This window comes from Oryzias latipes, chromosome 11 (assembly GCF_053564925.1).
Source record: "Oryzias latipes strain Hd-rR chromosome 11, Olatipes_Hd-rR_3.1".
NCBI lineage: Eukaryota > Metazoa > Chordata > Actinopteri > Beloniformes > Adrianichthyidae > Oryzias > Oryzias latipes.
In genome coordinates, this window is record NC_136247.1 from 570,038 (window position 1) to 583,176 (window position 13,139).

The 13,139-nt window shown below is 45.7% G+C and overlaps 1 protein-coding gene across 7 annotated transcripts in view; it reads right to left on the minus strand.

Moving 5' to 3' along the window:
* adcy2b (adenylate cyclase 2b (brain)) overlaps positions 1 to 3,334 on the minus strand; it is a 110,786-nt gene extending 107,452 nt beyond the window's left edge. For 5 of the 7 annotated variants that reach the window (XM_078954517.1, XM_078954515.1, XM_023960300.2 and 2 more), the window contains exon 1: positions 2,657 to 3,334. In XM_078954517.1, coding sequence (XP_078810643.1) covers positions 2,657 to 2,971 — 315 coding nt within the window. In that variant the 5' untranslated portion in view covers positions 2,972 to 3,334. The remainder of the gene's footprint in view (positions 1 to 2,656) is intronic. The other 2 variants (XM_023960301.2, XM_078954518.1) reach the window with 2 other exon arrangements.
* Between the last annotated feature and the right edge of the window lie 9,805 nt (positions 3,335 to 13,139).

Below are 13,139 nucleotides of genomic sequence, written 5' to 3' on the forward strand. Positions count from 1 at the left end.
ACTAGTGTGAAATATTTCATTCATTCAATCATGCAAACTATTAGTGCAAAGGTGAGCTAACACCTGTGCTCAGGTAAGTGTTTATTTTCTTCTAAAATGGATGGTGGAATGTGAAAAGAAGGGGGGAGAGTGCCCAGCCATCCCCACACCAAGACCCCCGCCGCAGCAGCAGCGGCAGCCGGAACCCCCCAACGCCACACGGCAGGACGCAGGGAACAACCACCCCCCGGGCCGCCCAATCCGCCACCCAGGCCAGGGCCGGCAGAACTGCCGCGAGGCCCCCAGAGCCAGAGAGCAGGGAGGCACAGGGGGAAAGAGAGCGCCGCCCCAGCCCAACCAGGAGAGCAGCCCCCCCCGCCGCGGCGGGACAGCCCAACGCAGGGCCCCACCCGAGAAGGGTGCCCACAGCCCCAGACGAGCAGCCCATCACCACCCGGGAGTTCTGGGCATCCCCCCGCCCCAACCCCACGTACGAGCCAAGACCCCCCAAGGGAGACCCGCTCCGCACTCCAGGCAGCCACCCACCCGGCCCACGGTTGGTCCAGGGAGGAGCAAAGCATGGGCCAGCCGCCCCCGCCCAGGAGGGGAGCACCCCGGGGAAAAAGGGGGCCCACCAAGGGTGTTGTAAACTTGGCCCGACCAGGCTCGGCCACAGTTGGAAATTTGGCAGGGCCCAGCGCTCAGGGGCAAGGACCAGAACCCACCCTCCAGGGACACGGACACCCCCGGCTAAGGCGTAATGTGAAACCCCCCGCGCGGAGAGAGCACCGCCGGGCCCAGGAAACGGTCACTCAGGGGACACGGCCGCCGTTGCCACGTGCCCCGTACCCCCCACCAGGGAAGGGGTAGGGGACAGATGGTCCTGGGTCCCACCTTCCTTGCAAAGTGTGTGTTCGCGTGTGTGTGTTTGTGAGGGTGTGTGTGTGCATGTGTGTGTGTTTGTGTTGGAATGTATATTTTGAGGGGGGAGGGGTGTATGTACTAAAGGGGGTGCAGTTAAAATTGGCGAGTACGGCCCTGAGGGGACATCTCCTGATTACTCACCGTGATGTCCCCTCACCCTCCCCACCAAGGGGCCCTAAATGTCTAAGGTGCGGTTAAAATTGTCCGGTAGGGTGCTAGGAGGACATCTGCTGCTTGCTGGCAGTGATGTCCAAGCACCCCCCCTACCAAGGGCCCTACATGTCTAAGGTGCAAATGAAACCGTATGAGGGGGGGCCCACTACATACAGCAACCATGGGAGGGGGGACCACTGCCAAGTAGCCCCCCCCAAAGCGCATCGCAGGCTAAACCCCCCACCCTCTCACCCCTCAATATGAGGTTCTTTCATTTTATTCTTAATCCGTGTGGTCAGTACTTTTTTTGTGGAAGAATGGAGCTGGAAGAAGCCAGGGTTTGGAGTGGACCAACACGTGCTAACAACATTAGCCTTGTTTGATGAACACAAAATCCATGCGGGAAATGCCGCAATCTGCATCTCGGCTGCACGTAAATATTTGGGAATGACATCAGCATTTATTTTGTCGGGACACGACTAGAAACACAAATCCACGTGATTGTTTGAAAAGCTTCTAAGGACTGAGCGGCATTTCTGCTTTGAAAAGTTTGCACACCGCCCCAAAGCCGCTGAGTGAGCTGGCAGCCCGAGCTCTGCTCCTGAGTCTGGCAGCCGCTAACCCCCCCCGGAGCGCACACGTAGCAAAGCACCACCGCCCTGTCCGCAAACACAAAGCTATAACTCTGCTCACAGACAGGGTTCACTCGCGCGGAGCAGTCGGTGGGTCCCGTATGCGCTCCAAAGCTTTCTCTGTAGCGAAACACCGTCTATGCGTGACGTAAACCAGAGCAGTAGTGACACACAATCGGAATGAACAGTTTACTTGCATCACGATCGGATCAACAGTCGGCATAACCCACCTATATGATCGGAAAGAAATTTTGATCCAAACGAGTCTGATTAGGGCAGAGTATTCCGAACGGCGTGTTTACATGACGCATTTTCCTTCTGATCAGGCGTTCTTTCCGAAACTTTTCTCCATTTAAACGCAGCTAATGTGTCAATGTGCTGGTGTACATGAGTGGGTGGGACTGTGTCTGAGTGGGTGAATGGGTCAGTGACTCTGAAGCGCTCTGGGCCTTCTGCACCTTGAGACAAGCTTGTTTGTACACTGTCTTTTTCTTAAATTCATGCATGAAAATACAAATCCAATTTAAAAACATGAAGACGAGTGTGAAACGGCAAACGTCTTTGTCAGAATGCATTCGGGTTTGCTGCTAGAGACAATCTCATTCCAGCAAATCATATCCGAACACGTTTTTCACGAGGACTCTCTTTCCTCCTAAAACCAACCATTTTTAAAAACGTAACTGGCCTTGTTTTTACTTCAAGCTAAGTCATCACTTAGAGTGTCTTTTTTTCTAATAAATGCTGCCTTTTCTGAGTAAATACAGAGTAAATGTTACCCATCATGGTTAAATAACAACAAAAACTGCCCATTCTTTAAACTTCTGTGTCAGGAGAGTGGCGGTCAGCTGCACTTTAAATTGAGCTCTAGCTTCACAGACTTCTATTCCTGTTATTACCTTGGTAAACCAACTTCATCTTCATAACCCTTTCCTCTCTGCACGTCCACACACACACATACACACACTCACCAGTCCTGATGCAAAGAACACCACCAGCAGTGCGAGGCAGGTTCCCATGACGATCAGCAGCAGGAACACAAAAAGCGGGTGCTGCTGGCTTTTTCTGTAGTAGGACTCATACAGCCAGTCCTGAGGCTTTTCTTTCTCCACACACTCCTCAGCCTGGAATCTGAGGCACCTGTCTCCCAGGCTCTCAGGCCCCTCAGACCCATCCCCTCCATCGCCCTTCTCCAGCAGGTAGCATCCCCGGGTCCATAGAGCCTCCTGCCACATGGGTAGCTTCCTCTCGGGTGGATGTTGTTTTGGTTTCAAACAAAAAGACATGTGTGTAGAATGAAGTAGAGTGTCCTTTCCTCACCCTCAAACATCCAACCCCCTCTGTTAAGAAGGTTTGCTTAGTAGCTGTGACTGATGATGGACAGCTGGAAAACCAACCTTTCAGCCTTTCAACCTAAATCCTCTGTCTCCACTTCAACCTGGAGATGACAATCTGAGTCAAGAAAGAGAAAAGAGGATCCCCCTCTTGATTCTGTAGACTGGACTCAACAGAGAGAAGACAAGACTTGGGCTCCTCTTCCTCTTACAGCTCTTTTTAACAGATAAGAATGAGAGAGGTGGAAGCTTCTGCTGACTGCTCTGAGCTGCAGCGAGGCAATGTGCTTCTGCGGTGAGGTGCAGAGGAGGACTGCCAGAGACAACTAGGGAGGGAGTATGAAAGAGAGGGAGTAAAAGGGAGAGAGACTGTGAAGTGAAGAGAGGATAGAAAGCACGGGACCTCCAAATCAATGACAAAACACTGTAAGACTTGTCCTGGTGTATGCTGGTGAAAAAAAGAACTCACTGAAGCTTCAGAGGAAAATAAGTTTGTGTCAGTTTATGATAAAAAGGATGAAATTGAGGTATACGGTCTATGACAGCTGAGCAATAGCAAGAGGAGCTGCAGATCATGGAAACGACAAGAATCAAATGCTGCCCCCCCAGCCAGACAAAAAGACAGGCAGGAAAAACACACCGGGGGATGAGAAGGGAGGAAGAGGATGGAGAAGAAACAAAGAAAAACAGAAAACCCCTCAGGAGGCAGAGGGAGGGCGTGGGAGGAAGACACATTTAAGCTTCAAATGGGGGGGATGATGAGTGAAAGTTTGGAAGTGTTACTATCTGTGAGCTCCGGTGATGGGACTAAAAATAGAATCTAAGAACCAAAATTCCTCTCCTGCTCCCATTTTTAAAATCTTTTTTGCTTGTGTCTCACCATGCTCTTTCTCCTCCCGCCTTTTTATGCAGCATGTGATGCACTGCGAGGTGTAAAAATGTCACTGCAGTGTGCTAGATCCACAGTTTCCTTTCACACTGACCGTGGACAGCTTGTGAGCAGGGTCCAAGCATGCTGCAGGCAACAGCAAACAACCACTTACAGCTGAAGCCTTTTTGAATGAAAACAAAGGCTTTTTATTTTTGGATCAAACGTTATGTAATTAGAAGGAATGTTAAAGTACCAGAAGGAGATTCTTCTAATAATACTTTAGTGGGCAAACTGGTGACTGTTTTTCATAGATTTTTAGCCAGAAGGGGGGCCAAGTCTGGGTCTTTCTTGAAATCCTTCCGTGGGTGAAGATCTGAGGGGGGCTTGATCCTGCACAGCCATTGATTGTACTGTGTCTGAAATGATGTGAGGGGAGACAAGATGCTGCTGGACAAAAGCTTCATGACAGAAAAGTATCCTGTAGAAATTACTATAACTATATTGAAGCATTTGAAGGATAGAAATAGTGCAGAACAAAGGCAGAAAAAGAAAAATAGAAGCTTTTTAATGCATTAGCAATCGCGCCTCAGCAGAGAAAACTGCTGTTTTAATATTAACAATGACAATAATAATACTTTCATTTTCATCATCATTTCATTGTCTTCCATTTGTTCCCTTTCGGGGTCACAGGGCTGCTGGAGCCTATCCCGGCCACTTATGGGCGAAGGCAGGGGACACCATGGACAGGTTGCAGTCTGTGGCAGGGTCACAATCACACACCCATTCACACTCACATTCACACCTAGGGACAATTTAGAGTAACCAATGAACCTATCAAGCGTGTTTTTGTACAGTGGGAGGAAACCGGAGACCCCAGACAAAACCCACACATGCATGGGGAGAACATGCAAACTCCACACAGAAAGGTCCTCATTGATGTTCTGGTTCAGGTCCCCCAGCCGGGATTGGAACAGGGGGCCTTCTTGCTGTGAGGCAAGAGCGCTAACCACCGTGCAGCCCTAAATAATAATAAATAAATACCGTATTTTACGGGTTATAGAGAGCACCTAAATATATGCCGCACCCAATCAATTTAAGAAGGTTTAGTCACAATTTACCTACACAAGCTGCACCTGTTTAAAAGCCGCATGTTGTTACCAACATTATCAGCCCGTCACTGATTATCCTGACCCACAGTCTATGCGACTGGCTTCAGTCTCACTGAGGGAGGAGCTGACAGTGCGTCAACCCATTTATTTTAACACACACACATCTGCCAAACAGCATGGACCTCACTTCTGCTCACAGGTCCCTCAGTTATAGTGAGAAAATTTATACCTGCGATTCCCCACTTCCCATAAGTCTTAGGGGCTTAAGGCGGGGCTAACCCCCAGGTCGCCACACTGTGTTGTAGATTGAGGATGTAAATGTGCTGAAACCGCGTGCGTGTTTAACCCTTGTGCTATCCTAGGCACTTTAACATTGGGAGTTGGGTCATCTAGACCCACTAGACAGTGCTCTGAACCTTTTTTCTTCAATGATTTGTGATCTTCACTGGTGTCCATAAATTACATGAAATCTTTCCACCTTTATCCACCTTTGTCATGGTAGGAAGAACATGTCAATGTAAGGGGGGGGGGGGGGGGGGGGGTCATCTAAGATAGCACAAGGGTTAAGAAGGAGCAAGGAGCGGCAGCGGAAGGAGGGGAGAGCAGCTCTCCTCTCCTTCCGCGGCAGCAATATCTTAGTAACAGGGCTGGTTAAAAAAACATACCAGTAAAAGAGAGCAGCAGTGACTTAAAAACGCGCCCCTTTGCGCGGCACGTGTGCCAGAAGTTTCCTTCCACAACAGTGACACACTGTTGCTCCGCGGACGCCTCTGCGTTCCGCCCTCGCCCCGCGGGCTCCTAGTCTCTCCCTTCCTATCTTTTCCAACACCCCTCGCGAGGGCCCCCTGACGTCCGGTCTCTGGGCGTGGGGCGCGGCTGCCGGTGGACAGAGCAAATGTAACCCAGGTTACTAGAACTTGTGGGAGAAGGTTTTTTTATCCTGTAGAGGGCGCTGTAGGTTGGGAAGGACAGAACAACATGCGCGGAGGGATACGTCAGATGTGAGATCTGTGAGCTGGACCTCAGACTGTTGAGAGAACGTGAGCGAGTTGTCACCGTTCTTTTATGTTTTTTCTTGAAAGAAAGACAATTATCTTCAAGATATTGCCTCCCAGATAACACGTTTTGTTTTGTTTCACATTTACAAAGGACTTGGTGAGTCAAATGATTATCATATAAACGATTATTTTCTTTTCATTTTCTTCATTATAAAATTGTGACTTAATTTGATACCGTTTTTTATTTATTTTTATTTGTAAGATGATTGTAGTCAAAATGACATTATTTTGAGTTTCCTTTTTATCTTGAGTGACTTCGAACTGTTAATGAGCCACGAGGTGCTGTTAGCAAGCTAACCCTCGTGTGAACTAGCCGCATTTCACAATGTGAAGCATTAGCGTGACCTACATATAAGTGCTGTGACTGAATTTTATGTTTATATTTATTTATATACATTTTATTTTGTATTGCACTTATGACAGGTCAGGTTATTTTCATTGTGTGAATTCACCACCGTCGCGAGTGCCCAGTTCCCACACACCGCAGCAAATGACGGAAGTATGGTGATGGCGAGCCACCCAACTGGAGTCTGAACAGTCAGAAGCAATCTTAAAAGAGCCCTGGAACTCTGATTGCCTCAAAGAAGAAATTGAACACTGCGTTCAATCATGGTAGGAGAGTGACAACCTTAATTCCACAGGTGCCCAATCACCTGGATCTGAAAGAACTGCCCAAGGACGGAACAGACTTGTATTTCTTTTTGTTTTTAGATATTGTTTTGATTAAGAGAATTTTATATATTTTTATTGCTTTATTTTTTTGTGAACCAACCTGGTATATTGGGTTTAAAATTGAACTAAAGAGTATTTTTCTGAAAACCTTGCAAGGTAAAATTTGACCAATCCCCGGGGTTAACCAATTTTCTTTCTACACAAATTTTATTTGGGTTATCAGGTTTAATTGTTCATGTTCTGGAACTATTTGAAAGTGTTTTTGTTAATTCCCATCCATTTATAAATAAGTTAAAAGCTAAAAATCATAATTGTGGTCTGTGGTTATTTATTTAATTTAGTCTTTTCAACTGCTCCTCTGAACCTAGAACTGTTCTGGTCCAACTCAGCATTTGAGGTGCTACATTCTTGGCGAGCCAGCCAGGAGCAGTTGAAGTAATAACAGTTAGTAAAACAGACCACTTTAGACATTGACTAAAATAACGAGAGAAAAAATGGATGTGGTTGAAAGTGAAACTGTGAAGGTGTCTAACTCTCTAATTGTGAGGGGCCTTACTGAAACAGAAATGGACGAAGAACTAACAGAGTTCTTAATCAAATATGGACGCATTGTTAGAACAATCCGGATTGATAATCCTCGATCCCAGTACCACAAACATGTTATTGTTGAATATGAAAGTGGTTCCGCTGTTTGCACCCTTACACACCAGGACGAATATTCGCCAGCCGTTATTCGTCAGCGTTTTTCGCCATGTTTTTTTTGTTCACACCCAGGCGATTTTCGCTGACGATGAGCCGAGCGAACATGCAATTTCATTCCCTGACATTAGATGGCGCTTAATGTAAACAGAAATACTCCTGTACACAAGGTGGCGCTGCGCAACTTTACGCTTCATAAAGTCGCTTTTCACTCAGAAGAAGAGAGCAAGTATTTACGCGCTTGTCAGAATAATACAAAGGAAACATGAATATTTCAAGCACCAGTTGCTCCAACTGGTACTTGGTTCGGGGATGTTTTAGAATGTCCGTCATTATTTCTTCGCGGCAGTGTTGACGCTACTTGGCGTCTATCTTTTTCGCTGGTATGTGTGCTCAGCAAGGCAGTTTTGTGTTTGAGCGCCCCCAAGTTGTGTTTTACTGTAACTTCAGAAGCTCCAGACACGTGTGAAAAAGCGCCGTTCTCATTGGTCGAATAGATTTCGACGCGAGGCGTCCAAAAAAAAAAACGAACCCAAGGCGTTTTTTTTTTTGACGCTTTGACGCGTGGCGTTCTTTCGCGGCAGTGTGCACACTCTCATTGGTACCCTTTGTTTAGTCACGAGGCGTTAAACGTCGGTGAAAATCGCCAGCGAAATTCGTCCCGGTGTGAACGAGCCTTTAGTCCTGTGCTTCCACACACCTTTGAATCTCCTAGTCATGTCACCTATGAGATAAGAGCACTTTCTGCTGAATACTTACCAGTTGCAGCTCGTAGTGCTACTGATGGATTCATGAGTGAACTCCAAAGACTTTCTAAAATAACTGGCAAGTCATTTAAAGAAATTCTGAAAGATCAGCTTTCCATTTGTGAAACTTCAGCTACAGCAGGTGCTGGACAGCCAGAAAAACCATGTAACGCACAGACACAGAGTGACTCTGATCCACAGTTGCAGGCAGACCCTCAGGTTTTCCCTCAGGTTGCCCCTGCTGGTGTAGTTACACCAGAACCTGTGTCCACTAGTGGAAAAGAACCAAATTCTTTCTATTTTAACACAAGAGAAGGCGTCCAAGAAAAAGCTGCAGGCTTTGTCAATCCTCCAGAAGTGCAGCGCATGATTGTTGAGCACATAGTCAGGAATGAGACTTCAGCTTCCCAACTAAGTGTTTCCTTCAAGATTAGAAGTTTTTCTGGGAGAGTTCCCTGTCCTAGTCATGAAACCAATTTTGAGTCATGGAGAACTAGTGTGGAGCTCATATTGCAGGACAGTTCTTTCTCAGATTTGCAACGTTCCAGAAGGATTCTTGATATTTTGTTGTCACCGGCAGCTGACATTGTAAAACATCTAGGACCCCAGGCTTCACCTTTAGCTTACCTTGAGTTGTTAGAGTCAGCTTTTGGAGTGGTAGAGGATGGTGATGAGGTTTTTGCTAAATTCCTTAACACACTTCAGAACCATGGAGAGAAACCGTCGCATAATTTGCAGCGACTACAAACAGTGATCACAAAAGTGCAAAAACAGGGTGGTATTTTACCAAGTGAAGCGGACAGGCATCTTCTACGTCAGTTTTGTAGAGGTTGTTGGAATGATGCGTTGATAGCAGATCTTCAACTTGAAAGAAAGAGAAATAATCCTCCTTCCTTTTCTGAGTTGTTGTTGCAGTTGCGAACCGAAGAGGATAGACATGTTGCAAAGGAAAATAGAATGAGGAAACATCTTGGCACGTCCAGACAAAAGATTAGCTCAAATTTTGTTAGTGCAAGTTCTGTCGCACAAGACACATCTGTTGAAGTTGATATAAGTGAAATGAAAAAGCAGGTTTCTGATCTTCAGAGTCGATTTACCAAATTAGAAACACCACGGCATCAACGGGAACTGTCACCTCAGGAAAGCAGTGTAGCAGAATTAAAGATACAAGTCACTGATCTTAAGAACCAGATTATAAATTTGACTTTCCAAACGGAGAAGAAAGCTAAAGCTGCTAAAGCTAGTGTGAAAACCCCAATTAAGTCCAAACCATCAGAGAAAAATTCTGTCACAAGCCAAGCTTCCAGTGTCAGACCAAAACCATGGTAATGTTTCCAATGTGGCGAAGATGGTCACATAGCATACACCTGCTCAAATAATCCCAATCCAGCCTTAGTCGCTGCCAAGAAAAAGCAGCTAAGAGAAAAACAGTCTGTGTGGGAGAGTCAACATGGACAGGACTGCACTCTGACTTTAAACTAGAGTCGGCTCTTGTTAAGGGACACACAAGAGCTACAAGTGCTGTTTCTAGTCCCACTTTCAAAAAGAAAAATAACAAAGACAAAAAACTCTTTGTTCATTCTAGATCGACCCCACCAAAAACCCTTAAGGGTCTGGTTGGAGCGAAGTACACAGCAGAGTTACTAGTTGAAAACGAAAAAGTCAACTGCTTGCTTGACACAGGATCACAAGTCACAACGGTTTCGCAGCCATTCTATGAGAAAAATCTTTTACATTTAGACATTCAGCCTCTTGATGAGCTTTTGAAAGTTGAAGCTGCAAACGGACAAACAGTGCCTTATCTAGGATTCATAAGCATCGACATCACTTTCCCAAACGATTGCTTTGGTTCAGAAGTAAAAGTAAACAGTCTTGGTTTAGTTGTTCCAGACACGTGTGGCGACACAGCATCTGAACTTTTGATAGGCACCAACACCTTAGACCAGGGGTCGGCAACCCATGGTTTCGGAGCCACATGTGGCTCTTTCATCCATCTGTTGTGGCTCCCTGTGACTTTGGAAAATAATGAGTATTTTATAATAATTAAATTTTATTTTAGTTTTTCATTTTTCATGGCATTTCAAAGGCGCTGCTGGCTCTGCCACGTAAAAAATAGCTTCGTAATGAGCTCGTATTTATCGGGCGAGACCTGCAGAGCTGATAGCAGGGAGAGGCACGCGGGGCGGCTTCAATTAACACTCCGATCTTCTGCCGGGAACTTGACGTGCTGTGGGGCAGAGACCAACTCGCTGATTACAGACTGAGAGTTCGCACCAGTGTTGCCAGATAGAGTCACAGTTTTTCAGCCCAAAAGTCATCTGAAAACCACCAGACCCAGCCAAAAACCGCCCAGCACAGCTTTTGTTGATGTTTTTTTTCCGTACTGGACTGATAAAATAAAAGATTTTTCTAAGTAAAAGATAGTTCAGGCTAAAAATAAAATGTGTACAATATTGAATATTTCTTCAGCAGGCCGCTTTCTTCCATTCATTTGCTTAACCCGCTCTATCCCCGCTATAACCTGCGTCCGGCTCTTTCATCCTTGTGCGGCGCAGGAGCGCCCCGACTACCGTATTTTGCGCTCTCTGTGTAGGACACACTGAGGAGCGCGGGGGAAACAAATCTCAGCTGCAGAGGATATGAACAGGTGAACGGGTAGAGAGGAAAAGCGGAGGAGGGGCTTTGGCTTCAAACTCTGTCAGAGATGCAAACACGGGCGTCAGATTCAGACGCAGCTTTCCCTGCAGGAGTTGAAGCAGAGACTTTCTCTGGCATGATTTTATGAACTCAAACATGGAAACATGATTACCAAGTAGAACTCTTCAAAACAATAAACCTGATCTCTCCACATTCTCCGTGTCTACCATGCATTGATATACACATCGCTCCATGCAGCGATCAGACCAGAACCAGTAGCTCTGCCCACACGCGGTATCATCCTTTAAAGAACACAGAGTGCATTTGCAGCGACGTATGCTTCAGACGATGTCCGATTGGCCAATCTACATGTCAATCAAGTCTACACTCATGTCATTGAAGATCGATCGTGATCGACGTAATAAGCACCTTAGAATAATATATACATGCATAATATATATAATGATGTCAAAACGGGTTGTGGCTCCGAGTGCTTTCTTTTTTATTAGGGGCGGTCCCAAATGGCTCTTTGAGTAAAAAAGGTTGCCGACCCCTGCCTTAGACCAAGTGTATGAATGTTGCTCTGTATCAGAAGCAGACTTGCGTGCACTACCCTTTGGTTATAGAGTTGTCTTAAAGGTTATGCGTCAGAGATGGAAACAGAAAGAAAACAGTTGCATAGGAATAGTGAAGTTATCTGGAAGTGACCCACAAATTATTCCTGCAGGTCAACACTGTGTTTTAGGGGGATTTGCCTGTGTTCTGATGTGACACAGGACAAACAAGCCCAAAACACTGAGGAAAGTGTATTGTTGCTAGAAGCAGACAATGAACCAACAGACTTCGAAAAGACAAATGTTGAGACTGTCAGTGAGTCTAATTCTTTACAGAATGATGAGACTCTTGGTCAAACTGTTGATGATAGCAACACAAATGAAATGGAAGAACAGTTTTCAGTGAGAAGATCTTCACGACAAAGACAGAAAGCACAAAAGTTGACATATCCCGAACTGGGGAATCCTTTGGTTACAGTTGTCCAAGCTCTCTTTCAGACTCTGGGATCAGTTATATCTGATTCAATTGTGCAATCTAGTGCTTATCACCCACCTGAACCTCAGGTTATTTAGCCAAATTTTCTTATGCACAGAGACGTGCAAACCGTTTCGGCGGGAAAGTGTAACCCAGGTTACTAGAACTTGTGGGAGAAGTTTTTTTTATCCTGTAGAGGGCGCTGTAGGTTGGGAAGGACAGAACAACATGCGCGGAGGGATACGTCAGATGTGAGATCTGTGAGCTGGACCTCAGACTGTTGAGAGAACGTGAGCGAGTTATCCCTGTTCTTTTATCTTTTTGTTTTTGGATTTTTTCACGCTGCTTTTAACTTGAAAGATGCATGATATTGTAGTGGCGGTCACGTGCACGTTGGATCTAATGGCACCAAAGGATTGTGGGATGCGGCTGAGCATGGGTGTTACTTTTTGTTGCACCATGACTGAAGTGTCTAATAACTGAAGTCAGGTCCTTGCTGTTTGGCTGCTTAGAGGTGTGTCTAAAACTAATAGGCTTGTTGCTGGAAGTTGGATCATGCAGTCAGTCTCGCCCTCCAAGACTGCACGAGTGCTCCTGGGGGCCGTTAAATAAATCCATAAATTAGCCGCATCATTGAATAAGCCGCAGGATCGAAAGCATATGACAAAAGTTTTGGCTTATAGTCCGGAAATTACGATAAATAAATAAATAATTTAAAATAATAAAACTATTCGAAATATTTATTTTTGCTCCTTTCATTTGTAATGGCCTTCCACTCTACTGTGGTAACCCTTGTGCTATCCTAGGCATGTTAACATTGGGAGTTGGGTCATTTAGACCCACTAGACAATGCTTTGAACCTTTTTTCTTCAATGATTTGTGATCTTCACTGGTGTCCATGGATTACATGAAATCTTTCCACCTTTATCCACCTTTGTCATGGTAGGGAGAACACATCAATGGAAGGGAGGGGGGTCATCTGGACCCCATAGGATAGCACAAGGTCTGATTTACCACCCTTCCAAAGTATTCTGCTCCTCTTTTGCCCCCCCCTACATGTTCTACAGCTTCTACACTGCAATCACGTGATCAGAAATCGGGCTCGACCACTGAGTTTCAAACTCAAAAGCAAAAATTGATGTTGTCTCCAGATCAGTGATCAGATTTTTTAAATTTTATTATTTTGATCAGTGTTGCATATTTCAAGTGCCTCATTTCAGATAAATGTCTTTTTTATTGACGCTTTGACGCGTGGCGTTCTTTCGCGGCAGTGTGCACACTCTCATTGGTACCCTTTGT